The sequence below is a fragment of the Bactrocera dorsalis genome, unplaced genomic scaffold (assembly GCF_023373825.1).
Source record: "Bactrocera dorsalis isolate Fly_Bdor unplaced genomic scaffold, ASM2337382v1 BdCtg194, whole genome shotgun sequence".
Classification (NCBI taxonomy): Eukaryota; Metazoa; Arthropoda; class Insecta; order Diptera; family Tephritidae; genus Bactrocera; species Bactrocera dorsalis.
In genome coordinates, this window is record NW_026038245.1 from 17282 (window position 1) to 31748 (window position 14467).

At 35.8% G+C, this 14467-nt stretch overlaps 2 protein-coding genes across 3 annotated transcripts; one reads left to right on the forward strand and one right to left on the reverse strand.

Moving 5' to 3' along the window:
- Positions 1 to 3854: 3854 nt before the first annotated feature.
- Positions 3855 to 7351, reverse strand: LOC125780198 (putative nuclease HARBI1). Of its 2 annotated transcripts, XM_049461991.1 has the most exons (3): positions 6710 to 7351; positions 6499 to 6646; positions 3855 to 6442 (listed from the first exon to the last, which is right to left on the reverse strand). In XM_049461991.1, the coding sequence occupies exons 1-3, from the start codon at positions 7126 to 7128 to the stop codon at positions 6059 to 6061; spliced, it is 951 nt and encodes a 316-aa protein (XP_049317948.1). In that variant the 5' UTR covers positions 7129 to 7351; the 3' UTR covers positions 3855 to 6058. The 2 variants fall into 2 exon arrangements, with proteins under 2 accessions (XP_049317948.1, XP_049317947.1); XM_049461990.1 differs by having other exon boundaries at positions 6499 to 7351.
- Positions 4049 to 5452, forward strand: LOC125780199 (arp2/3 complex-activating protein rickA-like). Its single transcript, XM_049461992.1, has 4 exons — positions 4049 to 4065; positions 4136 to 4328; positions 4378 to 4845; positions 5222 to 5452. Exons 1-4 carry the CDS (start codon positions 4049 to 4051, stop codon positions 5450 to 5452), a joined length of 909 nt encoding a protein of 302 aa, XP_049317949.1.
- Positions 7352 to 14467: the final 7116 nt, after the last annotated feature.

The following is a 14467-nucleotide window of genomic DNA, read 5'->3' on the forward strand; positions in this document are numbered from 1 at the left end:
ATGGTACTAATAAAAATGCACCTGAGTTAGTACACACACATATCAAGGCAAACGTTATAGTACATTATTTAATGTTCTTTTATAAACTTTTAAATAAAATTAGTTTTAACCTAAAAAACTATCAAATTTATTCACTTTTACTATACGAGTACAACTGTTTAACAAAACTCATGCGAGAAAAAGGACAGAATTAATTTAAAGTGAAAGCTGGATATACATACATATGTACATATTGGGTTGTCAAAAAAGTCTTGCGGTATTTTTATTGAATCAATTCGTGTGGCACCCATACATCGAGCTCCTTAGTGACAACAAGCTTCTTCAAATGGTTTATAATGATTTGGTCTTTCGACCAATTCAGCGATTTTATCGCAACGACAGGCCTTCCGGAGCGTCGCGCATCTTCGATACGGTCTAACCGTATACAAGCATAAAGCTGCTTGGGTAGAGTGCATTATTACTCAAAATTTTAGACATATGCATATGACTAGCTTTCTACATGTTAAACAATAAATATGTCAGTATGAATTAATAAGGCATATCAAGGCAGCTGGGTGACCTTTTGCTGCACAAACGAATACCAGAAAATTTACTAAGAGCGTAATGCATTTATGCCATTTCTGCTGTATTTAAACATGTATACAGTTATATGAAAATATGTGTATATGTATACTACAAAAGACCATGGAAATTTTCCATTCTTGCTGACAGACATTCATATAAGTATAAATACTTTTTTTTACTTTTTTGTACATATGCAATAAACAAACATAATCGCAACTAAGTAAGACTGTGAAGAAACAAGAAATCTGTTGGAGTTACAATAATAGTTACAAAATACTACAAAAGACCATGGAAATTTTCCATTCTTGCTGACAGACATTCATATAAGTATAAATACTTTTTTTTACTTTTTTGTACATATGCAATAAACAAACATAATCGCAACTAAGTAAGACTGTGAAGAAACAAGAAATCTGTTGGAGTTAAAAAAATAGTCAATTCAATTTTTCAGTTCAGTTCCGTTTTAGCTAAAAATAAAAAATACACATCTTTTGTAGTATCATGACTTTTTTTTTTATTTCAATGCCATTGTAACTAGTTAATAACATAAAATAAACTAACGAAAAATGTTGTTTGCTTATTTTATAATACAAAATAATTAATGGTATTCTGCATATAAATTGCAGAGAGCCTTGCTGCTGTATACTCGCAAAGTGATACGGTTTTTTGAGTTTAAGCCTTTCTTTCCATTTACTTTGAGCGGTAAGAGCTCTAGCTTCAGTATTCACACGATCAGAAAGTCTTTCCTTATGAGACTTTTCATAGTTGTTGATTGGTGAGGCAACTGAGTCTATTCCGAGATCGCATTCAAGATCGTGACTGCAAACGTACCAAGGCGCATTGACGACACATCTTAAAACTTTGTTTTGAAATCCCTGGATTTGTGAAAAGTTGTATCCCATAGGTCCAATTTGGACTGAACACGTGCTTATATAAGAGTTTTGTTATATGTGGGTGGGGCAGAGTTTCTACCCAATAGCCAATACACGTTTCTGAATTTTATTTCTAATTCTTTTTTTTTCTTTCTGACATGTATACTCCATCTAAGGTTTGTGTCCAGGGTCATGCCTAAGTATTTCGCAGTATTGTGATATGGTATTTGCACACCGTTTATGTACAGAGGCATACATGTATCTAATATTGTTGTATGTGAAATCAATATGTACTGATTTAGTTTCATTTAATTTTATTCGCCATTTAGCTGTCCTTTCAAATATTTTGTTTAAATGTTCTTGCAATCTTGCAAACGCTGCAGTTTGTGTTTTGCCGGCAGACAAAACCGCAGTATCATCTGCATATGTTGCTGTTATACAATTGTCAGCGTGTAGTAGATCGTATGTAAAGACTAGGTAAACACACTACCCTGAGGAACACCAGCTTTTATTTCTTTTGAACCAAGTACTTATCTCCATGTTTAATTCGAAAAAAAACAGTCCGAAAGGTATGATTTTGTGATATTGTAATATTATTTTGATAAAAATATCTTAATTTTCTTTAGGAGCACTCCATGGCAAACTTTATCAAAAGCTTAAGAAACATCGAGAAAGACGGCTGAGAAAATTTTTTATTCTACAAAGGCACCTTCAATGACTCGAGTTATACTATGCACTTGGTCAATAGCGGAGTGATCTTTTCGAAAGCCAAACTGATGTACTGGAATTAGCTTCCTCTCTTCAATTTTGTTGTTAAGAAGTAGAGCAAGCAGTTTCTCCATAACCTTTGAATGTATTGACAGGAGAGATATGGGCCGATACGAAGTAATGTTATACGCTGGTTTTCCAGGTTTTTTGAACATAATCACCTCTGCAAATTTCCAATAAATGGATACGTATTGAAGATTTATAGTAGCATTCATTATGGCAGTAATTTTACATACAACGTTGTGAGGAAGCTGTTTTAGTATTTCACTGGTAATAAGGTCAAACTCTGCTGATTTTTTAGACTTCAGTTTTTGAAGTTATACTTCTTATACGACGCCGGAAAAGGTTGCGATAGATTCTGGTTGCGCAACCTTCCATATAAAAGTAATGCAAAGTTGCGCAACCTCGCTCCATCCATATGAATGTAACGCAACCTTGTTTGCGAAGATGTGCGAGCAGCAAGCGAAGCGGTGACAATCGGCGATCGTTTGTTCGTTTCTTTCGGCACAGCTCGGCCGACACAACAACACAACACAATGTTCCATGCTTATGCTGTTGTTGTTTTTGTAGAACAATGTTTCAATTTTTGGTTGGTGACATATTCACATGTGTGCGCATATGTATGTTTGTATGCTTGTGCATTATTGAAGTTATACTTCTTTTTTTTTCGTTTGTCTTTCTTTTCTGCAAATTCTCAACTATTTTGTGTGACTTTTGGTTGGAATACTCTGCGTTGGCCTTTCACAATCACACAGAATCATTTCTGTGGTTTTTGAAGCTGACCCACGAGGACGAGGTATATGGCTTTATCTGGGAGCGTGAGATTTAAGAAAATCGCTCGCTTACAAGGGATAAAACGACTTCTGATAGGCTGGTTAGTGAACAACGCAGAATCGTGGGTCGTGTTAGCTGGGACGACCTATCTTATGGGCGCGCAATGTAATCGAACAGTGAAAAACGCTACTCTGACGTGACGTTGACGTGAGAATCTGCGACATTTGGATTTTTGCCGTCGTAAACGCCGCAGCTGATTGCTCTCTCACAACGCAGGGTGGCCAATATCGATATACTGCAATAATTATCAACTTTTATAATTCATTCTGTTCAATATGTTTGAAATTTTCTTAAAATAACTCAAAATCAGAGTCGAATGCTATTATTTATAAATATATAAACTATTTTTAATAGTTTGTTTTCAGTTTTGATATTTTATATTGTAAAAAATTGTTATTGAAAACAAAGATTTGCATAAAACTATATATGCGTATTGGGCAATGGCAACATTGTTCAAATGAAAGCAAAGCAAAGATGGCTGATTTCTGCGTTTTTACCACGTTCTTGACTGTGCACTCATTTTGCCGATAAGGAAGGAAAAGGAAGGAAGGAAGGAAGCGTTTTTCACTAACTAGCCTATGAGTGGCGATTTTAATGAATAAATTCACAGAATCATTTCTGTGCTTTTGGAAATCTATACTAATAAATATTTTTTCTTACTAATAGAAAATAAATTTATCACAGCAATATACATAAACATATTCATAATATTGCTGTGATAAATTTAATTTCTATTAGTAAGCAAAAAATTAAAAAATAAATTTATTAAGACTATACTTCTCAGGGCATCACAGCAATGTTATGTATATGTATATACATATTATCAGACCGATTCTGTGCACTTAACAAATTATCAAAATATTGTTTATTGATCAAGATTTTTATCAAGCCAAAAGCTTTTTGGTATTCTGTGCAAATATTTATAAAACTTAAAGCTTCAGCACGAATCGCTTTTCACCATACTGTGGTGAACAAAATAATGTAAACAGAAATCAGCTGTTTAGTGCGAAATGGATTCTTCAACAACGTAAGTATTCATTATTATTAATTGTTAATTTTAAAGAAATAAATGGTTTAATATTTAATTCAATTTATAGGAAACCAAAAAACCAACGTGCTACGCACGAACAATTAGAAACTTACATTTCATTTTGCCGCGCGCATCCGGAAATGGGTATCGGAAAAAATACGCCAAAATCGCCTCGACAAATGCAGGATTTGTGGCGGCAGCTGGCGGAGCAGTTAAATGCGTGCAGAGGGCCATCTCGTACTGCAGCTAAGTGGAAAGAGGTAATTCGTCTGATATTTTCTACATTTGTTAAATGATTTTGATTTACAGACAATGGGTGTTTGGAAGAGCCAACTACGTACGCGGGCAAGGCGCTTAAAAATGGAGCAGAGGCTCACTGGAGGGGGGCCCTGTGGCAAGCCGTTGACTGATTTCGAACAAAAATCTTTGGCAGCTTTTGGATCAATAGCTGTGGATGGAGTGGAAACTGTTGAAAGCTTTGGTTTAGGGCTGCCTAGTTCAGCACCACTGCCAAGCCTATTATTGTCGCCAACCGCACTACCTTCGCCAGGCCCACTACCATCGCCAAACACACTACCATCGCCAAACACACTGCCATCGCCAAACACACTGCCATCGCCAAACCCACTACCTTCGCCAACCGCACTACCATCGCCAAACACGCTGCCATCGCCAGGCCCACTACCATCGCCAAACACACTGCCATCGCCAAACACACTGCCATCGCCAAACCCACTATCTCCATATGATTCACCGTTATTTAGCCCGGATAATCAGGTATGTAATTTCTATTTTATTCTACAATGTCCAAGTACATAAACCCCTGGCCACTGGTTAAACGCACTGGCTTTTTTTCTTTTTTTGGGTTATTTTTCTTTTATTTATTCGCAAAGAAAATCCATATGAACCCAAGATTTTAGCTTCATACGAACTTTTTATAAATTTAACAAACTTTAAATTTGGAACCCAAGAATTCGCACCAATATACTCGTATCTATATGAGTACCTATACATATTACATAGTTATGCATATATGTATATGTATACATATTTGCATAATGCATATGTATTTACATATGCCCATATATATATATTCATATATACAAACATACATATGCCTTTACGTAGTTTTTAATAATATTTTTTTTTTAAGATTGACATCGATTCGGATGCCAGGACATCACGGCCATCACGAGGGGAGCGCAATAAGCTTATTAGCACTCTTATTGCTAACATAGCAAAGAGGAATGCTGCTGAAGAGCACAGGCAACGTCGTGAAGAGGAACAGCGTCGGGAGCACCGGGAAGTAATACATGCCATCCATGACCTAACAAGAGTTGTCGCAGATTTAATAAATGTTTTGAAACAAAACTCTGGTCATTAGAGTTGAAATTCATTTTATATTTTTTTTAATTCCTTATTTTTCAAAATTTAGTTTTCTTGTTTGTTTTCTTGTTTGTACATATCCATATGTATGTATGTTAATGGAATTTGTTTTTATTAAAATAAATTATTAAAACTAATGAATTAAACTAATGAAACAATGTTGTTAATAATTATATCTGGTTGTGTTATTCTGTAGCTGAAGATGTCGTGACTCAGACCGAGCAGCTTAGCATGTGCCTGACACAGGCTATGCAGGGGTTACTTTTAAGTGCGGTGATGTGTGCTTCTGTTTAGATATTCTGTTTACATATGACTTGTGTATACACATATTGTTAGCAGTCGTTATATTGTGTAATAATAGACGGATAATGTAACAGGAGTAGGTTAATGTGTAATGTCATTGTGCAGTGTATATATGCATATTGTTAGTAGTAATGTAGTGTATAGTGTAATAATGTGTTAAAGTGTAGATATATATCTTGCCCTTATCCTTTCACCTTCTCGTGTATACTGCAAAGAGTCACCGGAATTAACTACATGGTCAGAGTCTTCTTCAACCTCGTTGTCCACCGCGTGCATGGTAATACCAGCTTTCGTAATTATATTATGCAGTATAACACAACTGCTTTATTATTAATGCGGACGTTTCATGGGAATAATGTAGAACCCGGTGCTTCAGCAAACATCTGAAACGCGATTTTAAAACTCCGAACGCTCTTTCAACACAATTTCTGGCAGTACAATGTAGCTTATTATACTTTCGCTCTTGAGAAGTACTAGGATTTCCGACCGGTGTTAAGAGCCAAGGTTCTAAAGGGTAACCTTGGTCACCAATCAGCCACGACTCCCTTCGGTGCCCTACAGAGTCATTGGTGTGTTGACGAATGAGATGCTCTCGTAGGTCAGAAGTTGCCCAAATTCCAGAGTCATGTGTCGCACCCGGAAATTTAGCATTCAGAAACGTGAAGCATAAACGGTGATCACATACCTGGGAAAGTTAACTTATGTATGTCAGTTATTAAGTTTATACACAGCAAAACATACCGCTTCGACATTAATGCTGTAAAAGCCCTTCCTATTTAAATATAAGCCAAGGGGACGTTCAATATTATTTGACGCAGGAGCAATAATTGCAACATGTGTACAGTCGATTGCTCCTATGGTACTCTTTATTCCGTATTTTGTGAAAAATCTGAAATTGAACTCAGTGAATTTAGATGAATCCAATTGTTTTAATACACATGTATGTACATACCCGGTTCTGACTATATTTTCTTCCTCAGTGGAACTAGGAAATTTTATTTCTTCTCCTTTAACTTTTACTATAAGTTTGGCCACGGCCCGCATACTTCTCGAGAGTGACGACTGACTCATTGGCAAGTTGCAGTTATTACCGACACATTTTTGGTAGGAACCGTGACCAAAGAAATTTAAAGTTGCCAGGACTCTAATGGTCAAAGGCAATGAAGTCTTTTGTTGATCATGAGGCCGTAAGTCATCTATTAGACTCCGGCAAATATCACGCGGCAGTCGGAAATTTTTCATGAACTCACTTTCACTGAGGGCAAATGGATCAGTAGAATCCCTCAAACTCCTGAAATAACGCGCGCGATCTCTATTTTCTAAATTTTCCTCCTCTTCTAACAGCAACAATAATAATATGTCTTCTTCCATTTTATTTTATTTAATTTCAATCAAAATTACAATTAAAATGTGTTCACAATATTTTCACAAACAGCTGTTGAATTTGTCAAGAGCATTTGACATCTTGATAATTTATCTAGAAAAGAGCTTTTGGTTTTTGACACAGAATACCAAAGACTTGATAAATAATAAATTTTGATAAATAAGCAAGATGGTGAATTTATCAAGTGCACAGAATCGGGCTGTAAGTATATGTATATTGCTGTGATAAATTTATTGCGAAAGCAAATGTTCTACAAAGTATGTATATACTTAAACAAAATTATTAGAACCATCGTATGTTTCTTGCATTCATAACCACATCATGCTTAAGTCAGCGCAACCTAATTGTCAATGGTGGTGTTGGTGGTAAGCGCTTGGAAGGTCAAGATGCTAACACAGGTCCCAGGTTCGAGTCCCGACAGAATAAATTTTTAATTTTTTGCTTTTAAGATCGTATACTATACAAATTAATATTTTTATTACTAATAGAAATTAAATTTATTACAGCAATATTATATATATGTATATACATATTATGTATATGTATATTGCTGTGATAAATTTATTGCGAAAGCAAATGTTCTACAAAGTATGTATATTTCTATACTTAAACAAAATTATTAGAACCATTGTATGTTTCTTGCATGAATAACCAAATCATACTTAAGTCAGCGCAACCTAATTGTCAATGGTGGTGTTGGTGGTAAGCGCTTGGAAAGTCAAGATGCTAACACAGGTCCCAGGTTCGAATCCCGACAGAATAAATTTTTAATTTTTTGCTTTTAACATCGTATACTATAAAAATAAATATTTTTCTTTATTTTAATTTCTATTAGTAAGAAAAATATTTATTTGTATAGTATACGATGTTAAAAGGCATACATCTTCTATCCTATCTTGTGTATCTGCACATGCTCATATGAGTGTATGTATACGCATGTGCGCGCATTGACTTGCATGTTCATACATTCATATATACTTATATGTACATATATTTGCATACATTGCCGAACAAATAAATCACAAGCATACAAACATACATATGCGTACACATATGAATATGTCACCAACAAAAAATTGATCTTCACAAGTCAATCCGGCAGCCAAATTGGCGAAGAACAAAAGAGAGATGATTACGCTGCATATTCTCTTCCGCAACGAAGAGACGGAACTACTTTCTGAGTCAAAATTCATTCATTTAGACTTTGCTTTATTCTTCATTTTATGTGCATAATAAATTTATAAAATGTGAATTTAAGTTTTCTAGTTTTCTTTCATACAAAATGATATGCATTTCTGAATATCACTAAGAAGTATAACTTCATCCGCTCGTAGTGACTCCACGCACCTTTTTTTTTTATTTCTGCACATACCTCATCGTTAGTTATTAGAGGAATTTCGGTATAATTTTCGTTGGTATGAGTTTCCATTTCTGCTGCATTGGATGTCTCATATGGTTTGAAGACACCTTCAAGGTATGCCGAAAAAACATTTGATTTCTCGATATCGCTCTTGGCCCATGTCTGGTCTGCTTTTCTGATTGGATGATGCTGAGTTACGGGTTGAGAAACATTTTTTTGTACACTTCCAAAGTTTTTTTTAAATTCCTTTATCAATTTGTTGAGACAAGTTTTGCCAGATGAAGATCTTGCTTGTTGCCACTTTCGGCGTAATCGGCGTTTTTCTTTTCTTTCCATTTCTTTAATTTCTTTGGTATACTTATGACCTGCTGTGATGTTTCTTTTAGTTGGTGTACTACTCCAGGCTGCATATTGAATTGTATTTGTCAAATTCAAGATTTCGTTATCTAGCTCGGAATTACAACTTATTTTTACGTTACTATCAACTTGGATAGCATTTGCTTAAAGTATTCCAAGTCAGTATTTTTATTTGTTAGCGAAAGCGGAGGTTCCTTAATAACAACACTTTCGTGTAGTGTTAAATATACTGGTGAATGGTCAGAGGTCATATCTAAACCGCTTTCTATGCACACATAATTTGAGGAGATATGTTTTGTAATAAAAAAATCAATAAGATATGGTTTTTTAAGTGGATCTGTTGGCCAATAAGTTGGTGTTCCAGTAGACATGATACTGTACCCAGACAATTGAAGAGCTTTCAATAACTCTCTGCCCTTGTCGGTTGTAAGTCTCGAGCCCCAGTGAGTATGTTTCGCATTATAATCACCACCCATTATAAATCGGTTTTTATGGCTATTAATCAGTTCTAGATTAACGGCTGTACGAGATATACGACGCAATTGACATAGTTCAGTGAATTAAAAGACAGCGGCTACGCTGGCTAGGTCATGTTGTCCGGATGGATGAAAACACTCCAGCTCTGAAAGTATTCGACGCAGTACCCGCCGCGGGAAGCAGAGGAAGAGGAAGACCTCCATTCCGTTGGAAGGACCAAGTGGAGAAGGACCTGGCCTCGCTTGGAATATCCAATTGGCGCCACGTAGCGAAGAGAAGAAACGACTGGCGCGCTGTTGTTGACTCGGCTATAATCGCGTAAGCGGTGTCTACGCCAGTAAAGAAGAAGAAGAATCAGTCCTAGATAGCTACGACATTTTATTTCTGTGGTGACCGTTATTGCTTGAAATTCTTCAGTAGATATGCTGTTTTCTTCGTGGTGTTTTATGTTGCTTTTTATTATAATAGCAGCTCCTCCGCGTGCACAACTGTTCGGATGTATTGCATTATACATTTCGAAGTTTATGAATTTAATGTAAGTTTGCTTGCTAAATTGGGTCTCTGATATTAAGCATACGTCAATTTTTTCAGTAGTGAGTATTGTTTCTAGCTCATTTTGGTGTTCAGTGGGGCTGTTTGCGTTTCATAGCATAATTCTTAAGAATTTTGTCATATTTATTTATTTTTTTGTACTGCTTTTTCAAGCTTCTGAAGCCTCTTCTTAAGTGCAATGGTAAACTCATTTTGTTTTGTAGGCTTTTCTAAGATTTGTTGAAGAATGCTAGCTTCATTTGAACAAGTGTTGTTGAAACTTTATTTTCAGCCATTGGTTGGCGTATTGCGTTTTTTAGAAGGCTTTTGGTATCTTTTACAACCGAGCTTTTAGGACGTGGGTCGTTTTCTTTGTACCACTTCTTTGGTCACGAATATTTTGCAGTTTTTTTCACAACTACGCATCCTCTGTAGTTAGCAGGATGAGCCTCACCATAGATACAACATTTTGGTTGATTTTGATTAGGTTTTTGACACTCTATGGTCTTATGCTTTCCCGCACACTTCACACATCTTGCTTGCTTACCACAATAGTTTTAAGTATGTCCATATGATTGACACAATTTGTATTGTGGTATGAGGTTTGACAGCTTTACGGCCTCAATGACAACAACTGAATGCAATATGGTTTTTATTGCATATATGTTATTTATAAAGGGTGATTTTTTAAGAGCTTGATAACTTTTTTTTAAAAAAAAAACGCATAAAATTTGCAAAATCTCATCGGTTCTTTATTTGAAACGTTAGATTGGTTCATGACATTTACTTTTTGAAGATAATTTCATTTAAATGTTGACCGCGGCTGCGTCTTAGGTGGTCCATTCGGAAAGTCCAATTTTGGGCAACTTGTTCGAGCATTTCGGCCGGAATAGCCCGAATTTCTTCGGAAATGTTGTCTTCCAAAGCTGGAATAGTTGCTGGCTTATTTCTGTAGACTTTAGACTTGACGTAGCCCCACAAAAAATAGTCTAAAGGCGTTAAATCGCATGATCTTGGTGGCCAACTTACGGGTCCATTTCTTGAGATGAATTGTTGTCCGAAGTTTTCCCTCAAAATGGCCATAGAATCGCGAGCTGTGTGGCATGTAGCGCCATCTTGTTGAAACCACATGTCAACCAAGTTCAGTTCTTCCATTTTTGGCAACAAAAAGTTTGTTAGCATCGAACGATAGCGATCGCCATTCACCGTAACGTTGCGTCCAACAGCATCTTTGAAAAAATACGGTCCAATGATTCCACCAGCGTACAAACCACACCAAACAGTGCATTTTTCGGGATGCATGGGCAGTTCTTGAACGGCTTCTGGTTGCTCTTCACCCCAAATGCGGCAATTTTGCTTATTTACGTAGCCATTCAACCAGAAATGAGCCTCATCGCTGAACAAAATTTGTCGATAAAAAAGCGGATTTTCTGCCAACTGATTTTGGTAATAAAATTCAATGATTTGCAAGCGTTGCTCGTTAGTAAGTCTATTCATGATGAAATGTCAAAGCATACTGAGCATCTTTCTCTTTGACACCATGTCTGAAATCCCACGTGATCTGTCAAATACTAATGCATGAAAATCCTAACCTCAAAAAAATCACCCGTTATATGTAGTATAGTTACCCATGACAAAACCACAAATGGACATTGTTTGGCCTGGAGATTTATTTATCGTCATTGGAAAAGCTAAACGAACTGGAAATTGTAGCTCCTAAAGGGTGTTATAGAATCCGATGGTATCGTATACGTATATCGTATCGTATACGTGGCAACAGGACCACTTCACCTTTAAACTTTCCAGATATTATGGTTCCTTCAAGAATATTTCCGGCGATCTTTTCGAAAGCCAAACTCGCAGCATTGCATAATGGAGGGGGATTTAAATTTCGCAGGAGAAAAATAGGTGAACCATTTTTTAATCGAAAATTATGTGGTGGCATTTCGAGTATATATAGTGAATTTTAAAATTCAATTTGAAAACTTACACTTTCATTTTCATTAAGAACAGTATCGATTGATTTAATATACATGACATCGCCTGGTAACAACTGTTGAATTTAGAAGTTAATTTCGACAACATCAACATTTTTGGCTGCCAAAATAGCCCGCTCACTGAGTTAGTTATGATTCAAGTATTTACACTGTATATTCGGAAAAATACTCTGAATCAATTCATTTTTTTCCTCAAGAACAGTGCATAAATTATTTGGCAGGTTAATGCTCTTTCAACACGCTTGCGTAGTGCCTCTCTGCTCCGAGCGTTGTTGAGGTCTTTATCTATTATTGACAGTCAAAATTATTCGTTAGCTCCAAAATATTCTAACACATGACGTTAACGTTTGGCTGGATTGGGTAAGTATTCAATAGATGGCGCTATGTTAAAAACAAAATTTAATGCCATAATAATTACGAAACTAAGGAGTAACCTAAATTTATTTTGTATTTGAATATTAAAATAATAAGTGATTATACTAGTAAATTGTAGCTTATAACATAGCGCCATTTGTTGAATACTTACTCAATCCAATCAATAATTAGCGGCATCTGTTAGAATCTTTTGGAGCTAATAAATCATTCTGACTGTGAAATAATAGACAAATAAAATACAAATAATTTGCAATAATATAATATTGCGAATATAAATTGAGATGTAAGCTATCCTGCCTCACAAGTTGGATCAAATTGCACACGGTGTGCAATAAAATTTAAAATCGGTTCAGTAGTTTAGGAGTCCATCGCGGACAACCAACGTGACACGTAATCTTAAATATAACAAGTAAGGAAGGGCTAAGTTCGGGTGTCACCGAACATTTTATACTCTCGCATGATAAAGTGATAATCGAGATTTCATTATCCGTCATTTACATATTTTTTTAAACGTGATACCTCAGCTCAAATACCGTATTTGTGTAAAGTTTTATTCCGCTATCATCATTGGTTCCTAATGTATATATTATACAGAGAAGACATCAGATGGAATTCAAAATAGCGTTATATTGGAAGAAGGCGTAGTTGTGAACCGATTTCATCCATATTTCGTATATGTCATCAGGGTGCTAAGAAAATATTATATACCGAATTTCATTGAAATCGGTCGAGTAGTTCCTGAGATATGGTTTTTGGTCCATAAGTGGGCGACGCCACGCCCATTTTCAATTTTTATTAAAAGCCTGAGTGCAGCTTCCTTCTGCCATTTCTTCCGTAAAATTTTGTGTTTCTGAAGTTTTTTGTTAGTCGGTTAACGCACTTTTAGTGATTTTTAACATAACCTTTGTATGGGAGGTGGGCGTGGTTATTATCCGATTTCTTCAATTTTTGAACTGCATATGGAAATGTCTGAAGGAAACGACTCTATAGAGTTTGGTTGACATAGCTATAGTAGTTTCCGAGATATGTACAAAAAACTTAGTAGGGGGCGGGGCCACGCCCACTTTTCCAAAAAAATTACGTCAAAATATGCCCCTCCCTAATGCAATCCTTTGTGCCAAATTTCACTTTAATATCTTTATTTATGGCTTAGTTATGACACTTTATAGGATTTCGGTTTCCGCCATTTTGTGGGCGTGGCAGTGGGCCGATTTTGCCCATCTTCGAACTTAACCTTCTTATGGAGCCAAGAAATACGTGTACCAAGTTTCATCATGATATCTAAATTTTTACTCAAGTTACAGCTTGCACGGACGGACAGACGGACGGACGGACAGACAGACATCCGGATTTCAACTGTACTCGTCACCCAGATCACTTTGGTATATTTAACCCTATATCTGACTCTTTTAGTTTTAGGACTTACAAACAACCGTTATGTGAACAAAACTATAATACTCTCCTTATCAATTTTGTTGCGAGAGTATAAAAATTTATGAGTTCGTATATAGGCGTAATCGGCATAAATATATGTACATATATAGCTGTAATTTAGCACAGAGAATTGCAGTATAGGTATACAACTTTGCTTCCGCCGTTTTTTTTTGTAATTTTAAGGCTTTATTGTATAAAAAACGGTCCAAAAGTGTTTTCCCTTATTTTCTTAAAAAGCAATGCTTAATTAACACACGAAATGCTTTATGATTCCATTTTTTTGTAAACTCACACAAGTTGCTTTACAAAAATTCTATATTTTTTAATACCTAATAGAAATCATATAGATAGTAGTAGCAGAGTAATAGTATTATCTACGTATGTGTCAGCCTCAGTAAAGCGTTGACGGACAGCCTCAGTAAAACGTGGACTTTTCTTGGAATTAAAAAAGAAAAGCAAAATTTCACGCAAATTTCGAGAATTCGGCTCAAAATGTGATCTTTTCAGTTGAAAATAAGTTTGGGATGCAAAAGGGTCTCCAAAAATATTTTGTTGGGTTAATGTTGACACAAATGTCCAATATCGATATAAAAACGATTTAGTCGACCAGTGTTTGACCCTAGAGGCATCTATTGGAAAACGGCGGAAGCAAAGTTGTAGGCCTAATAATAAGGAGAAACTCTGGGTAAATTTGTTTTTTAAAGTGGAAGTGGCCCCGTCTTCTAACAAGGTACAAGAACAAAATTTGCTGAGTACAAATCTTACAAGAACTTTTACTGACAGTGCGAAAAATCG